The sequence below is a fragment of the Raphanus sativus genome, chromosome 2 (assembly GCF_000801105.2).
Source record: "Raphanus sativus cultivar WK10039 chromosome 2, ASM80110v3, whole genome shotgun sequence".
Lineage (NCBI taxonomy): Eukaryota > Viridiplantae > Streptophyta > Magnoliopsida > Brassicales > Brassicaceae > Raphanus > Raphanus sativus.
In genome coordinates, this window is record NC_079512.1 from 9,371,755 (window position 1) to 9,396,041 (window position 24,287).

General features: G+C 31.6%; 1 protein-coding gene and 1 pseudogene across 1 annotated transcript; one reads left to right on the plus strand and one right to left on the minus strand.

The window, feature by feature from the left end:
- Window positions 1-590: 590 nt before the first annotated feature.
- LOC108833389 (cleavage and polyadenylation specificity factor subunit 1-like) lies at window positions 591-12,815 on the minus strand (annotated as a pseudogene).
- Window positions 12,816-21,517: 8,702 nt separating this feature from the next.
- On the plus strand, window positions 21,518-23,418 carry LOC108840245 (nucleolin 1). The gene is made up of 7 exons (XM_018613084.2): window positions 21,518-21,659; window positions 21,736-21,772; window positions 21,851-21,907; window positions 22,266-22,354; window positions 22,457-22,558; window positions 22,646-22,863; window positions 22,943-23,418. The coding sequence occupies exons 1-7, from the start codon at window positions 21,612-21,614 to the stop codon at window positions 23,193-23,195; spliced, it is 804 nt and encodes a 267-aa protein (XP_018468586.1). The 5' UTR covers window positions 21,518-21,611; the 3' UTR covers window positions 23,196-23,418.
- The last annotated feature ends 869 nt before the right edge of the window (window positions 23,419-24,287 follow it).

Genomic DNA, 24,287 nt, shown 5'->3' on the forward strand with positions numbered 1-24,287 from the left:
ATATATATATATATATATATATAACTGGAAAATAAATACCTGCACGGTTGTGCGGGTCAAGATCTAGTTTTCTTTTAATTGAAGGTTAATTACATGTTCAATTAACGTATAAACATATTCTTCTGTGAAACAAAAAAAAACTTCTTTAATCGAGGTTTCCGTTTATTTCTTGCATATATTCTTATATTAGAGATCCCCATTAGTAGACATTGGAAAGAAAGCAAGATAGGCTGCAGAGAGAGACAACAACATGTTACTATGATTGTGCTTTTAAAACTGAAGACTCATCTACTTTGTTGTACCATTTTGCTTCTCTCTTTTGAGCGTGGAGTGGTGAGTACGCGCACGTGTTTGCTATTTGTGTGCTGGACACAATAATCATCAAGCCTGCCCATTTGCTTCTTCACACACTTAAAAGCTTTTTACCATTTTATAATCACCACTGTCTCACTATGTTCACTGTTTTTAGTGAAATTTTAATTGGTACACCGAATTCTATAATACTCAAAACTAAACAAAGTTGTGTAGTTAAGATAGTGTCTAAATCTTAACGTATTCAATGTAGACATGAAACAAACAGAGTTTGGAGAAGAATCTTCTTAACATAATCTAAATGCAACAAAACATCAACGTTCATGACAGTTACCACACCATACAGCTTATGTACAACATTAAGCAAGCATGCCTTTTATTTTTCTTCTCTTCCTGTCGTCCATGGAGAACAACAAACGACGCATTACGATCTGACCTTCACAAGAAGCTGGTTCCGACAGAGAGCTCAACTAGATTTGCGAAAATCTGAGCTTGGGTTGTCCCAATCTGCTGAGCAAGTGCATGCTGCTCCTCTAGTGGAAGCATCTCGTAACTGCAAACATTTTAAAAACCATTAGGATCATCTCCGCCAATGATCATGCTACCATACGGTTTACAAGTAACATATATGGTTGTTACTACTGGTTTCAACATATAGACTGCGGTAAGAAACTTACTGGCAGAGTAGCTCGCAGTCGATTATGCTGTCAGGCCCAGGTTTTCGAGCCTTCCCACTGGAGCGGAACTGACGGAAAGAGCGTGGGTTCAGACCGGCAACATGAGGAACAGCATCCACTAACTTTTTCTGGAGAGACTGTAACCTACGGAATGTGACCTCATCTAGTGGAGCTATGCAACCAAAGCTGCCGTCTAGGGTACCAAATAACGAAGCATATCGACTTTTTTTATCCGCGCTAAGAGATTCAACCATCTGCAGACGCAGGAACTTTGTCACATGCGCACCCACGTGAAATTCCGCCCTTGACAGAAGCTTCTGACCTTTCCAGCTCTCCGACATCTTCGGCGCAAAATAGAATATCTGTTGGGGATCAGTATAACGTCAGTTTTTGAGAGTATTTCACTATGTTCCATAAGTAAAGGCCTTTGATCACATCACGTACACACTAAAAAAGCGATAAGAGGGATGCTAACCTGGAGATTCTTTTGCTGATCGGAGACAGCCAGGCTAAGCGTACTTCCATCAATCAAAAACTCTGAAGCCATACAATCGAGGGATCCAAAATCTTTGGCTAGTAAGCTAAGTTGGGACCCTTGTTCTTTCCAGCTCAGAAAGTATACGCTTTTATGGACGTCACCAAGGAGGATGAAATTCTTTACCTGTGCAAGGAAAGATAAAATTAGCATGTGCAACAAAGCCAAAACCACGCAGAAGAAGCCAGGCTAGGAAAGTAAAACGTACCACATTCATGGTGACTACATAGAGCGGTGGATCAAAGAAAGCAACACCAGTTAATTCAGTACCATTCCATTTGTGCAAGGTGACTTTAGGACCAGATGATATTAAAAGATGACCCTGAATGGAGGCTACAGCTGATACAACTCCTTTTAGTTCCTTCGAGTAGACTTCAGTAACCTATTGACAAAGTGGCTTCAGAATAAATCCAAGTATCTAAGGTGAAAATGAATAAGGTCAAACTAAACATACCAAATTTTGAGAATTATCGCCATTTCTTCCAAAAGAGAAAAGCAGCACACGGCCCCTTGCAGCAACATCCTCCCCTTGGACATAAGCAGTCCCAACAGCAAGAAGTGTTTCATTCTCCGCTGTGCTTGCATTCTGAAACACCCAGGTAGTAATAAAACGAGCTTTGGTTATTGCAATTTAAACAAGGACATTAATTAGATTGACCCACCCCTCCATATGCTCCCGGAAACATTATTCAATAGGCAGAGAACAATATTATGACTTTAGGCAGGCTTAGTAGCTAACTTACAAGAAGTGTGACAACTCGCACAGTGAGTGCATGTTCTGAGCTCTGCATTGGAATAGTGGCTTTAGTTTCCCAAGGGCCACCAGATCTTTCTGGTTCCAAAATTGGGATTTCAAATTCCTCAACAGTGTATGGTCGTTGGAGATCATCAGAGCTCAGATTATGGTTGTCAATCTGCTGCTCAGCTTCTTGATCAACTAGTGAAGAAAGCACTTGATGTAATGGCTTGCTGACCTGCAAAAAGGAGAGACCAACGATATTGCTTGTATTAATACGACAGAATAATAATGAACTAGGTAGTAATCCGCGCCTTGCGCGGATGAGATTGTTAGATCAGTAATTTTTTGAAAATATTAGAAAGTATATATATATATATATATATAGTTTGGAATTTGGGTTTTGTGTGTTTTTTTGGTGTTTAATCTCGGTGGTGCTGATTTTACGGCATAGACGTCACTGAGATAGAAACATATGTAAATCCTTTATTTTAGTGACATGTAAAAATTTACTGGAACATAAGAGTAAACACAAAACATGTTACCTGGCAACTGCGAAAGCATGTAATCATTTATTTTATCCACTTCATCATTTGTGGGAGTGAGAATGGCTCGATGTCTATACAAATCCTTAACTGTTGAGGTTTGAAAAGTTTGTCCATAAACTTCTTTTTCCATAGTCTCAATAGGTTATACATATCACTGGTGTGATTTATCTTACTCTGATTCATTTGCAAGAACTTGCGTATAAAGATATAATTATTATTATACAATTTGATTTTCATATGCATGATTTTTGTATAATAACATACCTTCCTCGTAGGTCATTGACTTCAAACATGTAAGGATTTCACAGAACTTGGCTGTATTCGTTGAACCATGTAAGAAGAACTGATTTTGTGTATAATATCTAATTCGAGTAAGATAAATATTATTAATATCTAATCAAATTATATGTACGTAAATATTTGTGTAATCACACTTATATATTTCTTTGCATAGGTTTTATGTATAAACATTATTAATATATAATCAAATTATTATGTACGTAAATTTTTTTGTGTAATCAAACTTGTTCTATATTTCTTTCTTTGCATCTTACTCTCTCTCTCTCTCTCTCTCTCTCTCTCTCTCTCTCTCCTCTCTCTCTCTCTCTCTCTCTCTCTCTCTCTCTCTCTCTCTCTCTCTCTCTCTCTCTCTCTCTCTCTCTCAGATTTTATCAGTATTAATGAGTGTTTAAAAAATAAGATTAAGATTTTAACATATTTTTATTTTAAACATTACGAATCGTATTAATGCCCGCACACGGGCATTAATACGATTCTTATGTTTTATGTATAAACATTATTAATATCTAATCAAATGTTTTATGTATTATTAAAAGTAAATTTGTTCTTCAGATGTTTTATGTATTATTCATATAAATATGTATTATTCAAATACGATTCATATGTTTTATGTATTACTAAAACTAAATTTGTTCTCCATTCAGTCTTTGTGGTTCAAAACTATAAGCCTTTTAGACATTACACAACCAACTTAACTTTGAGGTTTAAATTATTATCATATACTTTGAAATATGAAATAATAAATCATGCATGTGCGGGCATCGATATGATTTATATATTGCATGTATAGCTATTATTATTAGTGCATAAGTGGATCGTAATTATATTTCACTCTCGTTGTATCTTTGTATCTTACTCATTTAGGTTTATCCACATATAAGTCTCTCCCTCTCTCATCATAAACCTTTTAGTTTTTTGAAAAAGATAAAAAGGTAATTACGATCATATCATGCGTGCGGGCATTCATATGATTCATATATTACCCCTTATATATATTAGTATAAATATAAGTAGATTGTAATTCTTTCTCAATCTCTATGTATCAATATGTCTAATTCATATACTACATGTTACGTTATTATTATAAGTGCATAAGTGGATCGTAGTTTTCTCTCTCTCTCTCTCTCTCTCTCTCTCTCTCTCTCTCTCTCTCTCTCTCTCTCTCTCTCTCTCTCTCTCTCTCTCTCTCTCTCTCTCTCTCTCTCTCTCTCTCTCTCTCTCTCTCGGTATCCCCTTCATCGTAAACCTTTTTTTTTGAAAAAATATAAAAATGTAAACATTCTTTTAATTCATGGATTATCTTTTAACTACCACAATATTTATTATATGGAATGTTTCCGAGTTTAATATTTTATCATGAATTTTTCTTGGGTGAATTACCAACTAATCATATTTTGCCAATTAATGTACAGTTTTTAGAGTATAATAAATAAAATAATAATAATTTGTGTTAAGTTTTTAAAATAATATAAAAATATTAGTACCTGCCAAAAGATAAATTTTTTTAACAATTTTTAACCGTCACAAAAGAGTAAATCATAAACATTAAACACTTTACCCTAAACCTTTGGACAAACTTAAACTCTTGGATAAAAATCAAAATACTAAACCCTAAATTCTTTGGATATATACCCTAAATCTTGGATAATTCCTAAACACTAAACTGTAAACTCTTGGTATACCCTTAACACTAAATCTCTCTCTCTCTCTCTCTCTCTCTCTCTCTCTCTCTCTCTCTCTCTCTCTCTCTCTCTCTCTCTCTCTCTCTCTCTCTCTCTCTCTCTTGGTATCCCCTTCATCGTAAACCTTTTTTTTTTTTTTGAAAAATATAAAAATGTAAACATTCTTTTAATTTATCGATTATCTTTTAACTACCACAATTTTTATTTATATGGAAATGTTTCCTAGTTTAATATTTTATCATGAATTTTTCTTGGGTGAATTACCAACTAATCATAGTTTGCCAATTAATGTACAATTTTTTAAATATAATAAATAAATTAATAATAATTTGTGTTAAGTTTTTAAAATAAAAGAAAAATATTATTAGCTGCAAAAAGATGAAATTTTTTAACAATTTTAAAACCGTCACAAAAAATTAAATCATAAACACTATATCCTAAACCCATGGACAAAGCTTAAACCCATGGGTAAAAATCCAAACACTAAACCCTAAATTCTTGGATATACACTAAACACTAAATCTCTCTCTCTCTCTCTCTCTCTCTCTCTCTCTCTCTACATGGATGGGAAGGTCACGTTTTCTTCTCTTTTTTTTGCAGGGTCTGGTCTGGTGTTGTAGCCATGTTTTTATTGTTGAAGAAAGAAGAAAGGCTTGTTGCCTTGTTTGTGCATTATCTCTTAGTTTAAAGGAAAGAGCTCACACCTAAAATTCTGAACTATTTATTTATTTCCTGTTTCTTCTATATATATTTTTATTTTTATAAAAGTCCTTTCAAGAAAAAGAAATATATTCACAAACTCTCCCTATAAGGAAAAATATATACAACTTACTGCCAATAATGGAATGAAACTCATTAGTATTATTCATATATGTCTTTCTATATGTAGATTTCAAAATTATATTTACTTTTTCTTTAAGATAATTGATGATGCATTATGTAGTTAGAGTTAGAGTTGTGCAAATCAAACCAATTATGTAAGCAAACCAATTATGTAAGCAACTGATGATTTGGTTTGAGCTGTGCAAATCAAACCAAATCAAACCAGTTTGATTTGGTGTGATTTGTTTATAAGATATGGTTTACGGTCTAGATTTATCTAAATTTACACGTAATGACTATAATTATTACTTTTTTTTTACTTATCTATGTAACAATTGTAATTGAAAAGTCAAAAAAGTGTTTTAATTTATATAATCGAGGTTACAATCTAAGCTGGTCACACTAAGCTTTTGTTACAATCTGGTTTATGCAAACTATAATTTTTATTTGTGTTTTTAATAAAGTAATTATAGTGTTTTAGTTTATATAGTTGCAATATTATTGCTAATAAGAAAGGCAATACGAAAGTAAATGCAAAATTAGATTATGTTAAATAGATATCTTATAAGTGCGAAGTTTAGATATTTAACATTTTTTTTACTGATTTGAGACTTGGTAAACAAGACAAATATTTAGTAGGTAAATATGGTAAGCAAGAAAAAAATTTATAATTTTTTTACTGATTCAATTAAATGCAAAAAATTTTACATGCACAACGTTCTCGTATGTATTAAACAAACATATGTGTTTTACAGAATCTGCTCGATATTATTATAATCTAATGTGATCTAAGCCAATAAAGTAGTTAAACAAATGTGTTTTCTTGCACTGTACGTCTATTTAACTTCTTTCTATAACCTTACTTGACAAAAAAGAGAAGAGAACCCTTTTATTAGTTGAAGCTGTTGTTTCGGTTATTAAACTTCCGCGAAGAAGACACACATAGTTCTTTATTTTTTGCTTCAAAAAATTCATACAACATATAACTTACATACATGAAACATCAGTGTGCACAAATAACCAAACTATAGCATACAAAAAAATACATGACAGTCTATCAAACTTGACTATAATGTTACTGCTTCGTTCAATCCAATTTTGGCTATGCAGAGAAGCAAATGACTCCGAATATTACTTACATAAAAACTATGGTTATACCATAGCAGCAAATGTTTGATCACAATGCAAGACTTCTTTTGAATGCAAGACTTCCTTTGAATAGCAGCAAATCACCATAGCAGCAATTGTTTCACCCACTTGCCTTGTCAAAATACACGACTTCCTTTGAATGTTTGATCACAACTTGATTACTAACGTAATGCTTCCGAGAAACAGGGATATAAACATCAGCTCCACGAGCAGCTCGGTTCTACAAAAACATGAAAATTGTAGATAATTATGGTCGACCTATAGAACAACAAAAAATAAGTGTAGAGACTGTGAAAAACATAAAGTTTATTCTTCGTAAACGTATCAAATCTTTTCCTTCTCTCTCTCAATCTTCCATAGTTACTCGGGACTGATGTTTGCTCGTCCCTTAGCTCTCCGTGTTTGCTCGTCCCTTAGCTCTCCCTGTTTGCAAACGGCAAACTCATCCGATTTGGCCTTCGCAACTGAAGTTCAAGCCAGTTGTATGTTCTCCCTAACTTTTGTCCTCCTCGTCTATGCTAAGGGCTGCCTCATCGATCTCGAGGTCAAGAACACGCGACAGAAGACGGCAAAACTCGAAGGGAGAGAACGATGACTCGGATCCTTCCATCGTAGAGAGATAATGCTTCAAAGTGTTTCTGCTTCGTGGTGGTGAATTTCGTACGATTTTATCCACATGCTGAGATGGGGATTCAAACCATAAGTTAGAAATGTAGTTGTTTCTAAACGTTTAACGTCAACGCAGCACAAAACGAATGTACAAACAAACAGTTCGCACATGAATGAAAAAAAAATTGGTTACGTTTCTTATAATGGAAGCAAATAAAGAAACAAAGCAAATAATTAAATGATCCGTTTTTCTTAAACTCCCTCACAGAGTGACACGTGGATCCGAGCCTTCTCATGCATTCTCACCAAAATCGTTTAAGGAAAGCTTTAAAATGCTTCTCCTTTAATATATAGGGGATAAATAGGCAGGTAATACATAACTGGCACAGAACTTCCTTTCTTCTCAAAAGAAAAAAAAAAGAAAACAAATAAATACGCATGCACAAATTGCATTAGCTCAGGTGTTCCATTTATAAACAAAGCAAACAAGCAGGACCTAATAATATTTGCTGAAACTAAGGAAGTCAACCAAAATCAGGTATATGTAATAATCATGAATGAAATTCAGACGCATCCATTTGAATTTAGAGCTCTCGAAACCTGTTTTTTTTTTTATTTCTGAACCCTGCTCTAGAAGGGGCAACAAATTGATAATTTAAATTAAGAAAATTCCCGATAGCTGAAAAGGGCAAAACTGAGAGCTGAGGAAAGTTGCCACATTGCTTAGGGAACCTATGAAATATTTAAATTTCCCGATTAATGTTGCATGTGATGCCCTAAATGCCTTATCGTCCCATCTCAACCACAAAAGAATAGAAATCATCCAATGCAACCAAAGATACAATTCGGATTAGGTGGTAAAATGTAGATTATATTATCATGCTAATATGCTTACCGGATATGATACTATCAGCGGGTACAAGTTCTTCTCCGCGTAGTAAGTAACTTGGTGAGGCGTGGCCTTCAGAGGAACCTAGACAGTAATATGACGCATTAACGTGATCAGTCCTCATATACTTAATTATTTTTCTTATCCAACCAACAGACGCAACAGTAAGCGCTGAAAATGGAACTCACCTTTTGCACTGGCCAATAATTATCGTATACTGATGCTGAAGGCAATTGGCAAATCTTCAAAACTCCCTGGTTTATGTCAATATGAGATGAGTTACCTTTTCAAAGGAATTGATAGTCTAGATGCCAACAATAAGAATAGAAAAGAAACATGGAAATTGAAACAGATGAGACAGTGGAACTTTCAGAACCAGAATTGGATTCTGTATTAGGAGCTCCAAAGTTTAATTCTTGATTCATAAACGAACCATCCAGGATACGGGCACCATGCTCAAACACCTGGATTACCCGACGTCTGAAAAAGAAACATAGAAATTATTATAATACCATTTACTATCACTTACAACTGTATGTAGTAGACACAGTTCAATGACTAGAAAGAAGCCATGGATAGAGCTTAGTAGACAGCACATGGAGTTAATAATAAAATAGATGTAAAGGAAAAAAATGCTTCTACAACAAACACATCTCACAAGATGCAGCAAAAATATATTATGGCAGCTAACCTTCCAAACAAATTTCCAGCAGCAATTGTTCTTCCCTGAACATAGTAGTCAACACTCTCAGTGACTTCTGTGAGAAGGTCAGCAGTTTCAAGTACCTGAAAAGCCAAACATTGAAGGTAATTCTATTGACAATGGGAAGATCTAATGATGTTGAGTTGCTAAAGCACCTCTCGGAAGCGAGAAAGCGAGCAGCAAGCTGAAAAAGGGACGAAAACATAGAAGTAAAATATACCATAGTGCGAGCCTCCAAACTTATAATCAAATAGGCATGATATTCATCCTCATCAGCAGCCATTTTAGACGAATCAACATTATGACCACGGGAGCTCTTGTGATAAACTGTCCATATTCCTTTGCAGCCTGGAAGTTCAACCTACAACAAGAACATGCAGAATACCGTGCTTAACATGCCACTCGCTCATATTTTTTTTACTTTTCTTTCCCAGATCATTAATAAACAGAAATATTCCAATGGTGGATAGAGATTGTGAAAGATATAAACCCGCGAGAATGTCCTAATACAGCCTTCTGTTCGGAGCTCACTATAAACTAATGCATCCTAATTTTGAAAGAAGTATATATGAAATTACGTCCAAGCCATAGTAATAGGAGTATATTTCCCCTTCATCTCATATACCAGAAACAATTTGGGATAGGCATACCTCAGTAATCATTTCCGGTCTAATTGATTGCCGAAGAACAGATAAAGCACCGTTCTTCCCATGACCAGAACAGCACACCTAACGCCAAGTTACATATATTTAGTTTGTTAGTTTCAGAAAAAATATGAGGCAAGCATCTCAACACTAAAAAATTGTGAAACAAAGGATTTCATTGTTAAGCAAAAGGATACTTCAAAATAGACGTTTTTGAATGACAACCCTAAGAATGTTATATTTTATATAAAACATTTCCACGGCTAGTATTATATAAGAACTACTAAACAAACGGCTCACCAGTTCATAGTTGCTCTGTTTGGAAATCCCAGTGGCGTTTGCATCAGCATTTATCCTTAAGCCATACGCAAAATCTTTCACTGGACCAACATTAACTAGTGAATCCCTCACTGCAAATGAAAATGATTTCTGCATATGTTGAAAAAGAAAACATGAGAAACTTCATGGAAATGAGAACATAGCTATCTAACTCTTATTGACATGATACATGCTGCAGTTTTTACAAAGGCAAACTATTTCTTCAGTAACTAAACTACTAATTCTCTATTCAACATGATTTACTTTTTTTATCTAATTTATGTGCTATTGAAAGCACATAGCAGATAGCGAAATGGAGAATGTTCCGCAAAAGAACCCCAACTCAAATAGTAATGCCATTTAGAGATAGAAAATAAGTGGCTTTATTGAGCTTTTTCTAAGAAGATGACCCCAACTGAACATGATATTCTACAAAACTCTAACAAAGGCAGAACTTGCTACCTGCGATGAATCGGAGTTATTTGGTGTTGAACCAAACAATGAAAGCTCCTCGTTTCCAATTGTATCTTGAAAAGCATCGGAAGACATCCGCAGACGTTTTGCTTGATGACTCTCACCTTCAATGTCTTCATCCTGCATAAAATTAGGCAAGAAGCTTTACAAGTTCCGTATAAGCATTTAACTAATACCCTGACCAGCATAAAAAGATTCAACTATGACCTCATCTCTCAACCCAGGTAAGGATGCTGCGGGCCCAGATCTACAGGAAAATTGAACCAGTAAACTGTCTCCCAAACGGCTACCTAAAAAGAAAAGGGAATTTCCAACACTAGTAATGTCCTGCAAGAAATTCGGCAATACATCTTAGATATTCTCTAATTCAACTGGATCCAAAGTGAAGCACAAATATATTGAGAGAAGATGTTGACTAACCGAAGCAAGCACAGAGGCTTTTGATTTGGAAAGATCAAGTCTCTGCACAGCACTTCAAGGCAGAAAATAGCACTCAGTTTCACATTTTATAAATAAAATAAGTTGCGGCCAAATTAACAAGCGTCAGCAAAAATTTATAAAAAAATCAAAATATTACCGCCCATCATATATAAGAGTCAGCAGCAAAAGTTCCCCACACTTCGTTGACAAAATGGCCACATGGTTCCATGGGCAGCATCGAGTTCCACACTGAAACTTGATGCAGGCAGTTCTTGACTCGAAGAAATAGACGCACAAAAGAAAATAAATATGGTTAATACTATAAACAGAGTTTTACAATTCTAATTCTAAGTTATAGGATTCTAAAGCAAGGTTGTGGGCAGATTTCGAAGAATGGAGAGTGCGCGAGAAAAGTGCACCTGCTATCAGCTGAGGAGGCATAATTGTTCAGTGCCAGAGCACAGGAGGCTGACTACAAGAAAATATGGTATCTCAGATGTGTAAATAATTGTAGACTTTAGCTTCGAAAAGATAAAGCTGTGATATCAAATTACCTGACTATGATAATGGATTGTATTTGCGCACAACACAAGAACACCACCGATGGGAGATGGTACTGCAAGTAGTTTGTAGGCATCATGGGGCAGATTCTGGAAAATACCGAAAGAATGGGAATAAGTATGATTGGGACTGATTTTCATAAAAAGTTTGTTATTCTATGAATATTCTCCAAAACCTTTGAGCATTCTAAACAAGGAACAAATAAGAAAAGTCAACATGCATCTGATTTCTTAGTGGTTGATTGAAAAGCCTAGTCATGAAACAACATTGAGCATACAATAATCATTTTTAACATAAAAAGATTACCAAGTATATTCAAATATTTGCCTTCTTGGGAAGAAACATTTTTAACATAAAAAGAGGAAAATAAAGAACATACAATAGCTGACCAGATGACTGGGTGTTGTTTTAATGTCGTATTGATGCAAAGAGCAGAAAGCATGCAAGTATGGTGCTTACACGAAACTCGCCCAGCCCATGTATGCTCTTCTTCCTGAAGGATTACAATTACAGGCTCAATATAACCTGAACAAGACACAAGATGGCAGAAAAAATAATTAGAAGAAGGACCACTTAATGTATTCACATTATGACTATATGGAAAACCAGAATTAAAAAGTAAGACGGTTAGCTATCTAAAATAAAATCAAATCCACCATACAGTTGCGCATAACGAAATGCATCAGCTGGATAAAAATAGGAAATATACAAGCTGTTTGATGTCGTATTCCATCTACAACCAACAATTTAGAACAGAGTTCACTGCAACACTGTAATTTGTAGTTAACTACTTACTCTGACAAGTCAAAATAAGGTGGAGAAAGGTATCTTACCATGTAGAAAAACAAAATCTTTGACGTGTTTCATTCCGAGATCACGCAAGTTGATTATGTAAGATGATTCAACTCGAGCAGAAATAGTCCCACCAGAAGTAAACGCATCATCATCTCCAACTAGTCCAGAACCAACCTGAAAAAGGGAGTCCCACTTAGCATATCACAAAATTGAACATATGATGCTGCCACTAAAAAAAAAAAGAAAAAAACCTGAGAAGCCTTGAGGATGATCAACTGCAAACCGTAAAGAAGAACACCTCCACACCGAATCGAATCTCTCACACAAGGAGGGAGCGTGAGCAACTTTTTTTTTGTGGAAGAAGAATTTTGTGGTTCCAGTATTAAGTAAGGATAAGCGTGTGATCGATTTACAAGTGGGGATGGGGTCTCTTACATTCTTCCTATCATGTGTGTACGGTGACCCTGTAACGGAAAGAAAAGAGATGTTTGGGATAAGCTAAGGCAGTTGAGTGTTTCAAAGTGTCATGCTTGGATACTTACTGGCGATTTCAACGACCTTATGAGTAATAAAGACAAGCTTGGTGGTGCTGTTAGGAGTGAGTCTGTCCTTCTGGGACTTCCGGAATATGGCGACTTCATGTAAATTACGGGAACTAAGAAGCTCAGGCAATGTGTTGTTGTGGGCTGATTGGAGGAACAAGGTGTGGGTTCAGTGTAGATTAGATTGTTGCATGAATTACAGGTTTCCGCTGTATTATCATGCAAAGTTCTAACTAATTCATCAAGATGAATCCATTAACCATATGAATCTCTGATTGAATAGACATAAGCGGACCATAACCCTCTATATATAGAGAATTAATTTATAGTTCAGCCCGTCATTAAACTATAAATTACTTAAGATATCCACGTATAAATATTTCATAACACTTATGCCCAAGCCTTTACCTTATTCACAATAGTGACCACTTAAATAGGCTAATTGATTAATGACTTTATTACATTTATTCCTTAACATATGTGACCCCACTAAATGATTTTACATCTTGGTCATTAACAAATGGATCACTTTTGTGGTGAAGTTATGTGTGTTTGGAGAAGTTAAACAAGTTATCTCACGAGTTCAATGTATGAAATCAATATTTTTTCAGTTTTATTTGTGAAGAAGACTTCTGGATGCAAAAAACTTCTACAGAAGTCTTATGCTTAATGCTAGGTTAGTTTTGCAATTTACCTTTTTATGTGTGCCTTAATAGAAGATTTCACTAGAAGTTTTCTAACTTTTTTTGTTAACAAAAAAATTAAGAAGAGTTTTCGAAAAATCTTCTTAAATAAAACATGTTAGTTTGTAATTGAGAGCAATGGATCATCATCAACAACAAGATCCATCTCAGCTAACACTTGTATGTCTTTCTCTTGTTTCCAAAGCTTGTTCTTTTCTCTTAAAGCAATGGATTGATTTCTGAGATTTGAGTTTTTCTCTAACGACAATAGGCTCATGAAAAATTGTGAATCTCTTTATTAGTTTGTTGTCAATCTATGGAATCAGTGTGTTTGAACTCTTTTTCTGGTCAACGAAAGTGTGCTCCAAAGTCCAAACCATAACCAAATATAAGTGTATAGTTTCTTAATGACATTGTTTATTGGTTTTGGATTTTATTCTGTTCTCGTCTGAGTGCAAAAAGGTCATGAAACATATCAGTCCAAGTGTCATGAGAAGTGTGTTGAGATTCCTCAGTGTTTCACTCTAATATAACAATAATTCTGTAATATCCCGAGTTGTGATATGTGAAAAGGCTTAAGAGATTGATTTGACTATCTATGTCACCAAAGTTGACTTATATTTTCCGTCACACATCTGTTTAGAACTCCAGAGTTAAGTGTGCTTGAGCTGGAGTAGTGAAAGGATGGGTAACCTATCGGAAAGTGATTCACGATACCATGTAAGTGAGGCCAAAACACGGAGAAAGGTCGGGTGGTGATTGAAGGGTCAGTAAACAATGATTTCGAGCTTTGAAAAAATTAACGACCAACCGTCGGATGGGATGGGGTCCATGGGCCAAGAGAGCGGACGTGGGTGGCCCATTAGCCGTGGGCGGTCGGGGCGTTACAAGTGGTATCAGAGCTGGTTAGCCGTCTCAGTTCTGACCTGAGAGGCGTCTTGAGACCTGTCATGGGGCGCAACGAGGACGTTGCGTTCTTTGAGAGGGGGTGAATTGTAACATCCTGAATTGTGATATGTGAAAAGGCTTAAGAGAATTGATTTGGCTACCTATGTCACCAAAGTTGACTTACCTTTTCCGTCACACATCCGTTTAGAACTCCAGAGTTAAGCGTGTTTGAGCTGGAGTAGTGAAATGATGAGTGACCTATCGAAAAGTGATTCGCGATACCGTGTAAGTGAGACCAAAACACAGAGAAAGGTCGGATGGTGATTGCAGAGTCAGTAAACAATGATTTCGAGCCTTGAAAATATTAACGACTGACCGTCGGATGGGATGGGGCCCACAGACCAAGAGAATGGACGTGGATGGCCCATTAGCCGTGGGCGGTCGGGGCGTTACAAATTCCATTCTAGATTCTGATTACAACAGTGGACAAACTGCTTCACGTCTTTCACATCGTAAAGGCTGCTGTTGTTTGTCACAACAACATTGGTTAATGTTAGTCAATAGTAATAGTCTCCTGCAAATCTTTTTTTTCATTAATTTGTATACTATTATGATGATTATAATTTTGTTTTGTAGGAGGAAAAATGCCACCAGATTCAGAGAAGAGAAGAAAAGTCGTGGTTGAAAAACTTTCATGGCAAATAATATTTAATGTTTTACATTTTGTTCTCATTGAATCTATTTTCTCGTTCTTATTTGTTTTTGGAGGCTTTTCTCTATATTTTGTAAATAATTTTGTTCTTCCAGATATTGTGTAAAATATCATTTTAAAAATATGATATCAAATTTAAAATCTAACCCTCAAACACTAAATTTTAAATCTACACCCTAAATATAATACCCTAAACCCCAAGCTTAAACCCTACAAAGTCATAAATCTAATCTTTTCAAATAATATAATTACTAAACTAAAACCTATTGAAATTAAATCATAATCATAAATCCAAAATATAACAATTATTTCTATATACAAATATTAAAAATCATTTGTTTTTAGTCAAAATAAGATCATATATATTTTTAAAAATAAGCAAGAAGGGTGGATTGTGGCACTCAAAAAAAAAGAAAATAAGAAAGATAGATTGTTGTTAACCAAAGAAATAAGAAGGCGAGAATTGTTAATTTTTTAATCTGAACCGTTGTTAGGAGTTGTTAACCAGATCTGCCTCATATCTCTTCTTTTATGATTTCTTTCTTTCTCCGGATCTAACCCATCTCTTCTTTTTTCTCTGCTGGTGTAAGGCTGATTATTTTAATTTATAATATTTCCATTTTAAATTTTCAATTTTAAAAAATTTAAAATATTTTTTAAAAATATTTTATACTTATTTATCTATTTGCAAAATCAAACACTAACTAGAATCAATTTTTTTTATTTTAAGAGGCAGAGTGGTTTGAACCAATTTGTAACGGGTTTGTATGATTGTTTTGAAATGCTATTAACCGCTACCATCCGCAAAAAAATGCGTCTGTGGGTGGTACCGGAAAAACCAGTCAAGTCTTAAGTACCGCATGTTAGTGTTTGTTAACGCATATATGTTTTAGTATAGTTTGTAGTTTTGTTACTAAATCTATATTTATTATTATTAAAAGTTCGCTTTTGAGGCTCCACGGAATGTCCACATCATCGTTAAAAAATTCTCCCAGAAAATGACATGTGACATTAGATTATTTAAAAACAAATATAAAAAAATTCTCCCGGAAAATGACATGTGGCATTAGTAATATTTAAAAAAAAATATAATAGAAGAAATATTACATTAAAAAGTCTATAATGTATTATAACCATTTTATATTTAAAAGTTAATTATAAGAAATATTACATTAAAATATCTATAATGTATTATAACCATTTTATATTTACAAATTAATTAAATAAATTCGAAAATTAGAATAAAATATATACAATAGAAATGGTAGTATTACATTTTTTACATTTAGTTTACATTTTTATTGTTTCAAAAAAAAACTAAATGTAATATTTCTCAAAAAATGTCAGCTGACATTACTAAAAAATAATAAATAAATATGAAATATAAAGAAAATAAATAATAATTAAATATAAAATATAAAAACCTTTTGACGTTCCATAGAACGTCAACATCAGCATTAAAAAATTCTCCTAAAGATGCCACATGTCATTATTATTATTATTTTTTAGAAGAATATAATACAAGAAATATTGCATTAAAATGTCCATAATGTATTATTATCATTTTATATTTAAAGTTAAGTAACTAAATTCTAAAATTATAATAAAAATATATACAATATAAGAAATGGTAGTATTACATTTAGTTTACATTTAGTTTACATTTTTATTGTTTCAAAAAAAAACTAAATGTAATATTTCGAAAAAGATGCCACCTGACATTATTAAAAAAAACTAAATATGAAATATAAAGAAAATGAATAATAATTTAATATAAAATATAAGAAATATAAATATTACATAAACATCTATCGTAATATTAAAATTTGATATAAAAGAAATAAAATTAGAATAAGTACATATACATGATAAAAAATAAAAAACAAGTAAATTTTCAATATAAGAAATAGAAAAACTACATCAAACATATATCTGAAAATATGTAGTAAAATAAATAATAATTAAATATGAAATATAAGAAATATATATATTACATTAACCATCTATCATAATATTAAAATTTGATATAAAAGCAAAAAAAACTAGAATAAGTAAATATACAATATAAGAAAAAGTAAAAATAAGTAAATATACAATATAAAAAATGTAAAAAAAATACATTACACACCTATCTTAAAAAATTTATGGTTTTAGATTTTTATTATTTCCAAATATTTTATAAGTAAATATACAATATAAGAAAAATAAGCATACAATATAAAGCCAGAAAATTAGAATAAGTAAATATACAATATAAGAAAAATAAAAATAGGTAAATTAATATACAATTAAGAAATATAAATATTACATTAAACATCTATCAATATAATATTACGATTTGATATAAAATGCCAAACAATTAGAATAAGTAAATACACAATATAAGAAAAATAAATAATAATTAAATATAAGAAATGGAAAAACTACATTAACATCTATCTGAAAATGTATATTTGTACACTTTTATTGTTTCCAAATATTTTTATAAGTAAATAAACATTATAAGAAAAACAAGCATACAATATAAGAAATAGAAATACTACATTAAACAATATTATCATTTGATATAAAAGTAAGAAAATTAGAATAATTAAACATTTATACTATTAAAAGTTCGCTTTTGAGGCTCTAGGGAACATCCACATCATCGTTAAAAAATTCTCCCGGAAGATGACATGTGACATTAGTATTTTTTTTAAAGAATATAATATAAGAAATATTACATTAAAATGTTCATAATGTTTTATTAGCATTTTATATTTAAAAGTTGAATAAATAAACTCGAAAAATAGAATAAAAATATATACTATAGAAATGGTAGCATTACATTTTTTACATTGAGTTTACATTTTTATTATTTTCAAAAAAAAAAACTAAATGTAATATTTCTCAAAAGATGCCTATGCTATTAAAAGCTCGCTTCTGAGGCTCTAGGGAACGTCCACATCATCGTTAAAAAATTCTCCTAGAAGATGACACGTGACATTAGTATTTTTTTAAAGAATATAATATAAGAAATATTACATTAAAATGTCCATAATGTTTTATTAGAATTTTATATTTAAAAGTTGAATAAATAAACTCGAAAATTAGAATAAAAATATATACTATAGAAATGGTAGCATTACATTTTTTACATTTAGTTTACATTTTTATTATTTAAAAAAAAACTAAATGTAATATTTCTCAAAAGATGCCAACTGACATTATTAAAAAAATAATAAGTAAATATGAAATATAAAGAAAATGAATAATAATATAAAATATAAAAATCTTTTGAGGTTCCATAGAGCGTCCACATCAACGTTAAAAATTCTCTAAAAGATGCATCATGTCACTATTATTATTATTTTTTAAAAAGAATATAATACAAGAAATATTGCATTAAAATGTCCATAATGTATTATTACCATTTTATATTTAAAAGTTAAATAAATAAATTCTAAAATTATAATAAAAATATATACAATATAAGAAACGGTAGTATTACATTTAGTTTACATTTAGTTTACATTTTTATTATTTCCAAAAAAAACTAAATGTAATATTCCCCAAAAGATGCCACCTGACATTATTAAAAAAAGTAAATATGAAATATAAAGAAAATGAATAATAATTAAATATAAAATATAAGAAATATAAATATTACATAAACATCTATTGTAATATTAAAATTTGATATAAAATAAATAAAATTAGAATAAGTACATATACAAGATAAAAAATTAAAAACAAGTAAATTTTCATTATAAGAAATAGAAAAACGACATGAAACATATATCTGAACATATGTAGTAAAATAAATAATAATCAAATATGAAATATAAGAAATAAATATATTACATTAACCATCTATCATAATATTAATATTTGATATAAAAGCAAAACAACTAGAATAAGTAAATATACAATATAAGAAAAAGTAAAAATAAGTAAATATACAATATAAAAATGTAAAAAATACATTACACACCTATCTTAAAAAAATTACTGTTTTAGATTTTTATTATTTCCAAATATTTTTATAAGTAAATAAACAATATAAGAAAAATAAGCATACATTATAAATCAAGAAAATTATAATAAGTAAATATACAATATAAGAAAAATAAAAAATAAGTAAATTAATATACAATTAAGAAATAGAAATATTACATTAAACATCTATCAATAGAATATTACGATTTGATATAAAATGCCAAACAATTAGAATAAGTAAATACACAATATAAGAAAAATAAATAATAATTAAATAAACAATATAAGAAATGGAAAAACTACATTAACATCTATCTGAAAATGTATATTTGTACACTTTTATTATTTCTAAATCTTTTTATAAGTAAATAAACATTATAAGAAAAACAAGCATACAATATAAGAAATATAAATACTACATTAAAAAATATTATCATTTGATATAAAAGCAAGAAAATTAGAATAAGTAAACATACAATATAAGAAAAAAATAAACAATAAGTAAATATACAAAATTAAAGATTTACATTAAAATTCTATCGTAAAGACAAATAGAAATATTACATAAAATATAGTAAAAACCTCTTTTATACAAAAAATATGTTTAGATAAGTTCACATTTGTGTTACAAAAAAAAATGTTACAAAAAAGGACAAGTTCACAGACAGTGAAGAATCAGTTTACATGAAATATTTCTCATATGGCTTCATCACTCATAGTTTATTCATCTCTAGGTATAAGTGTCTTGCACATTCTCCAGAAAAATGTAAATATGCAAAAAATATATTCATCATTCAATTTTGCAGTTATAGCGTTTGCAAATGAAATATAGAGTAGAGATTGCATTTTGAAAATAAAAATATATTGTTTCCAAATCAGTAAGATGGAGAGAATAACGAGTGAAAATTATAGATTTTTTACCATGCACATGACTGTTTTCAGTCTTCTCCTTTCAGCTCATCACATAAATGAGCAAGAATCATTCTTTCCTAATAACAAAAAGTAAAGAAAACATAACGAGTTACAACTTTCTGGAATGATGCTAAGTATTATTGAACAATAACTAAGAAACCAAGTTCAAATCTATCATAAGCAAACACACCAGGCATAAACACACACAAGTAATGGTAAGACACAACCAAATCTTTCATCATAAACAATTGCAACACAAGTAGTGAGGGACACAACCATCTATCATAAACAAACACACCATGCATAAACACAGCCGCGATTAATATTACAAGTTAAAGAGTATACCATATTGATCTTTAAGATGTACACAGAGCAAGATATTGAAAGCAACAATAGTGGCGTTGCCAAAACATAATGAAAAGGACCCCACTGTCACAAGCCGAAACTTTAAAATTTACAAAATAACATGATGCTAACAAAGAGAAAATGTGATAATCACAAAAGAATTCATAGATGGAGCACACAACCAAATCTACCACGAAAAATCATGGCATGAAACTGCTTCAAGGGTATAAATATAAAAATACAAAAAACAAAGCCAAATGATGATAAAAACTTCTAATTTAGGCATGCTAAACACAAAAGGATTCAATTTTTATAGTTGTATATCAACTGATTCATATAATTATCCTATCTTTAATATTTAGAATTTAGGGTTTACAGTTTAGTATTTAGAATTTAGGGTCTAGGGATTAGTATTTTCTGACGGATTTATCAATATTAAAAATTTTTTTTTTTTATAATTGCTACTATTTTTTATTTATCTAAAAATATAATTGTATTTTATTAAATTCTTATTACTTGGTTTCCTTTTTTAAGAGATATCAAATCTCAATTAACTAATTTTTATTGGTGGGTGAATGTAGAAGTTCACTTTAGGGGGTAAAGCTAAGTTTTGTTCTTTTTAATTGACATTTTATTTGGTTAATTTGAAAGCCAATTTTCAAAAACAAAATGATAGGAAAAAAATATTTTTAGTCAAAAGAAAAAACATATATAATATCAAATGTTCTGATTCTATAATATAAAGTTCCGTTGGAAAATATTTATTAGATCCCATAAAAATTAGAAATAAGAGTTCAAATATATACAAAACTTTCAAAGGTTAAACAATCACAAAAAATACAAAGAAAAAAATTCAACTATCACAAAAATGTTTATATCAATGTAAAATAAAATAATTTCAAACTCAAAAAATATTCAAATTCTTTATTATGCATACTATAAATATAAAATATTCATAAATTCACAAAACATATAGTTCAGAATACAACATCCAACGAAATAATTGTATACAAAATATTTGAAAAATCAAAATTGTCCCGGGTGTAATCCGGGTTAACCCCTAGTTAATACTTAATACAAAAGATTTAAATTTTTTTTCTAAATTAGGAAAAACAATTAGAAATTTAGAACCATCTAATATATGACACATAAAGGAAAAAGAAATTGGAATCACGCCGATGTTGTGGAATCACTTGAATTAAATGGGTTTTCAAAAACTCAAAGGGCGACGGGCCATAAAAAATCCAGCAATAGAAGACAGCAGTCCACAAAAGCCTGCTTAGAGGAAGATATAAAATGGTTATACACAATCGAAGCCCTCCGAACTTCCTATCTAAAACCTAGCGGCTGCTCTGTTAGTTTCCTTATCAACTTTTCATGGACAAAGAAGGCATGAGGCTCAAAAAATGCTCCACATCCACCGATGTAAATTTCATCTTCTCTTTTCTTCTGATTCAATAATTTTTTTTAATGGTTGCTTTTGGTTATTCTTTTTTCTTAGGTTGAGCACACACATGACCCCAGTGATTCGAGGACAGGTAATAAACTGGATTTCTTATTTGCGATCCGCGTAAGATCTCTTCTCAAGTGTTTGTTTTTGATATGTTTCTCTGTAGGCGAAAAGAAGCGCAAGAGATCCACCGTTCACGAGGCCACCAAACATTCGCGGAAAGGTAAGCAATTTACTTCTCCTGTTTGGAAAAACCATTGACTAATCAGTTTCGTAAGCTTGTTGCAAACTATAATATCTTAGTTTGGTCGGACTGAATGTACAAGTAGCCATGTACCATTATCTAGACTTAAATCTAGATTAATTATTTTTTTAACAGTTAAATGCATACAATTTGATTGAAATATATTATAGATTGTACTGATCAATATTCTCATCATACAATTCATTGTCGTGTGTATTCTTGTAAAGACGTTGTTTCAATCTACGAAACCTTCTTTTGTCTTTTTTTTAATAGAATTTTTTTGTTATGTCGTTTGCTTTTTGCTGTACTGATCTCATATCCCTCTTTTCTATGTTAGTGAAAAAAGTTCGAGCGTCCAGAAAAAAGACTGCTGTTCATGATGCCACTATTGGTAGACTGGCCGCAAGCATAAAAGAGGCCCATGATGTGAATAAATAATCTCTAAACTCTCCATTACAGCTCGTCTAGCCTTTCGTAAGATTTGTTTTTGCTGATTTCTTTATTATTCATTTTTTCTTCTATTGGCAGGAAATCACAGAGTTGAGAGAATCTATCGAAGAGATGACTAAAACTATGAAAAAACAACATGAGACATTATTGACAATGGCTGGAGCTATGAAAAACCTACCGGTATATGTTCCTTACATAATATAAGTCTTTACTTTTATTTTTATTTTGTGTAGCTTGTTTGACACTTTATAGTTGATCCATGTGTAGGTGAAAGAAACCTCAAAAGAAAAGTCCACAATCGAAAGAGAGTGTGCTTTGGCACGGAAGTATCAACCAAATAATAAGAATACCATTTTCGTTAAGGGATATGATCCCTCTATGCGTAGGGATAAAGTCGAGAAGGCATTGATTGAACATTTTGGTTCATGTGGAGAGATCACAAGGGTGTTTGTTCCCTTCAAGTGTTACAGCCTTACTAGCTTAGGGTTTGTTACTTTGTCCTCCTTTTTGTGACAATTCAAAGTTAAATGTAAACCAAGATATTTATTAGTTCTTTTTTTACAGATTTGCTTTCATTGATCTGAAAGAAGATCATAGGAAGGCTTTGCTACTTGATGGAAGTTACATGGGAGGAAGGAAGCTTGAAGTTACGATGGCTTTTGACAGGGAAGAATTTAATCCTTACGAAACTATTAGTGGGTGTTCAGATTGTAGGCGTAATGTGCTCAAACGCACTAAAAGGAGCTTTTATGGCTCTGGCGTATTTCGGCCAATTAGAAAATTCTCATCACCTTCAAGTCTACACAGACTATCCTGATAACCTTAATCAACAAGCAGGAGATGGACATCTCTCTTCAAAATATTCTTCATGATATCTTGCTGTTGTAAAACTCTTTTGTTGTAGTTTCTTTTCATTCTATCTCTCGTGCTGCAAACTCACTTGCTGACAACCTTGCGAAGTCAGCCTTGCTTGAGTTGCAGACTCTTTTATTAAGTAATGCATTTGTTTGATCAAAAAAAAAAAGTTCTTGATATTTTAATTTCTTTTTCATAAGAACCAGGAGTTGGCTAGCACTGTGTGTTGTTTCATTTTTACCTGATTGTATCAGGCTGATAGTGTTCCGTAGTCAAGCAATTTGTCCGTTTCTTTGTGTTGGTTGTCCTGTGATGATCTGTTAAACAAATATGATTTCAGATTAAGTTTATAAAATATCCTTTCCTATTAGAGTTTCTCTAAAATAACAAAGCTGAGGCTTATATGTTTTTGATACTTTTTGATAATAATATTAAAGTTTTTGTTTTTTTTTTTGATCAAAAGTTTTTGTTTATTGTCTTGTATGACTTGATTAAATTTGTTTATAATAAAATTGATCTCAAAGAAACTATTGCAAGAAACTTTTTGATTGATCCAAGAACATGTCTGTTGATTTTTTTTGGTTTTTAGATGGATTGTTCATTCTATTGTACATTGCACCGGGTTGGTATTTGAAATTTGAAACTTATTATCTCAATGGTTTGTATAAGATCTCAATATAAAGAATTCTCTTTATTAAACTCAAGCTCTCACACAAACTATAAAACTCTCTATTGGATGCAACACTCTTGCAACTCTTTATATAGTTTCTATTATTCCTAAACTCTTAGGTATTAACTTCTCATATTCCTAACACTCTTAGGATTACTTATTGCTTAGCTTCCAAGCTATCTTCATGTTTATCTCCAACATTCTCCCCTTTAAACTTGAAGTTAGCTTCTTCTATGTCTTGAACTCCCACAAGATCCTTCATCTCTTTGTACTTAATCCTTCCCAATGCTTTGGTTAAGATGTCCGCCTTCTGTTCTGTTCCCGGCACATGTTGAACGTCGACCAACTCATTTTCAATGCACTCTCTAATAAAATGGTAGTGTT

Excerpts from the sequence above, each read along its gene's own strand:
- LOC108840245 (XM_018613084.2), top strand. The coding sequence starts at position 21,612 with ATGGACAAAGAAGGCATGAGGCTCAAAAAATGCTCCACATCCACCGAT. Across the intron at positions 21,660-21,735 it reads AATGCTCCACATCCACCGAT|GTTGAGCACACACATGACCC; the intron begins GTAAATTTCATC and ends CTTTTTTCTTAG. Across the intron at positions 21,773-21,850 it reads CCCCAGTGATTCGAGGACAG|GCGAAAAGAAGCGCAAGAGA; the intron begins GTAATAAACTGG and ends GTTTCTCTGTAG.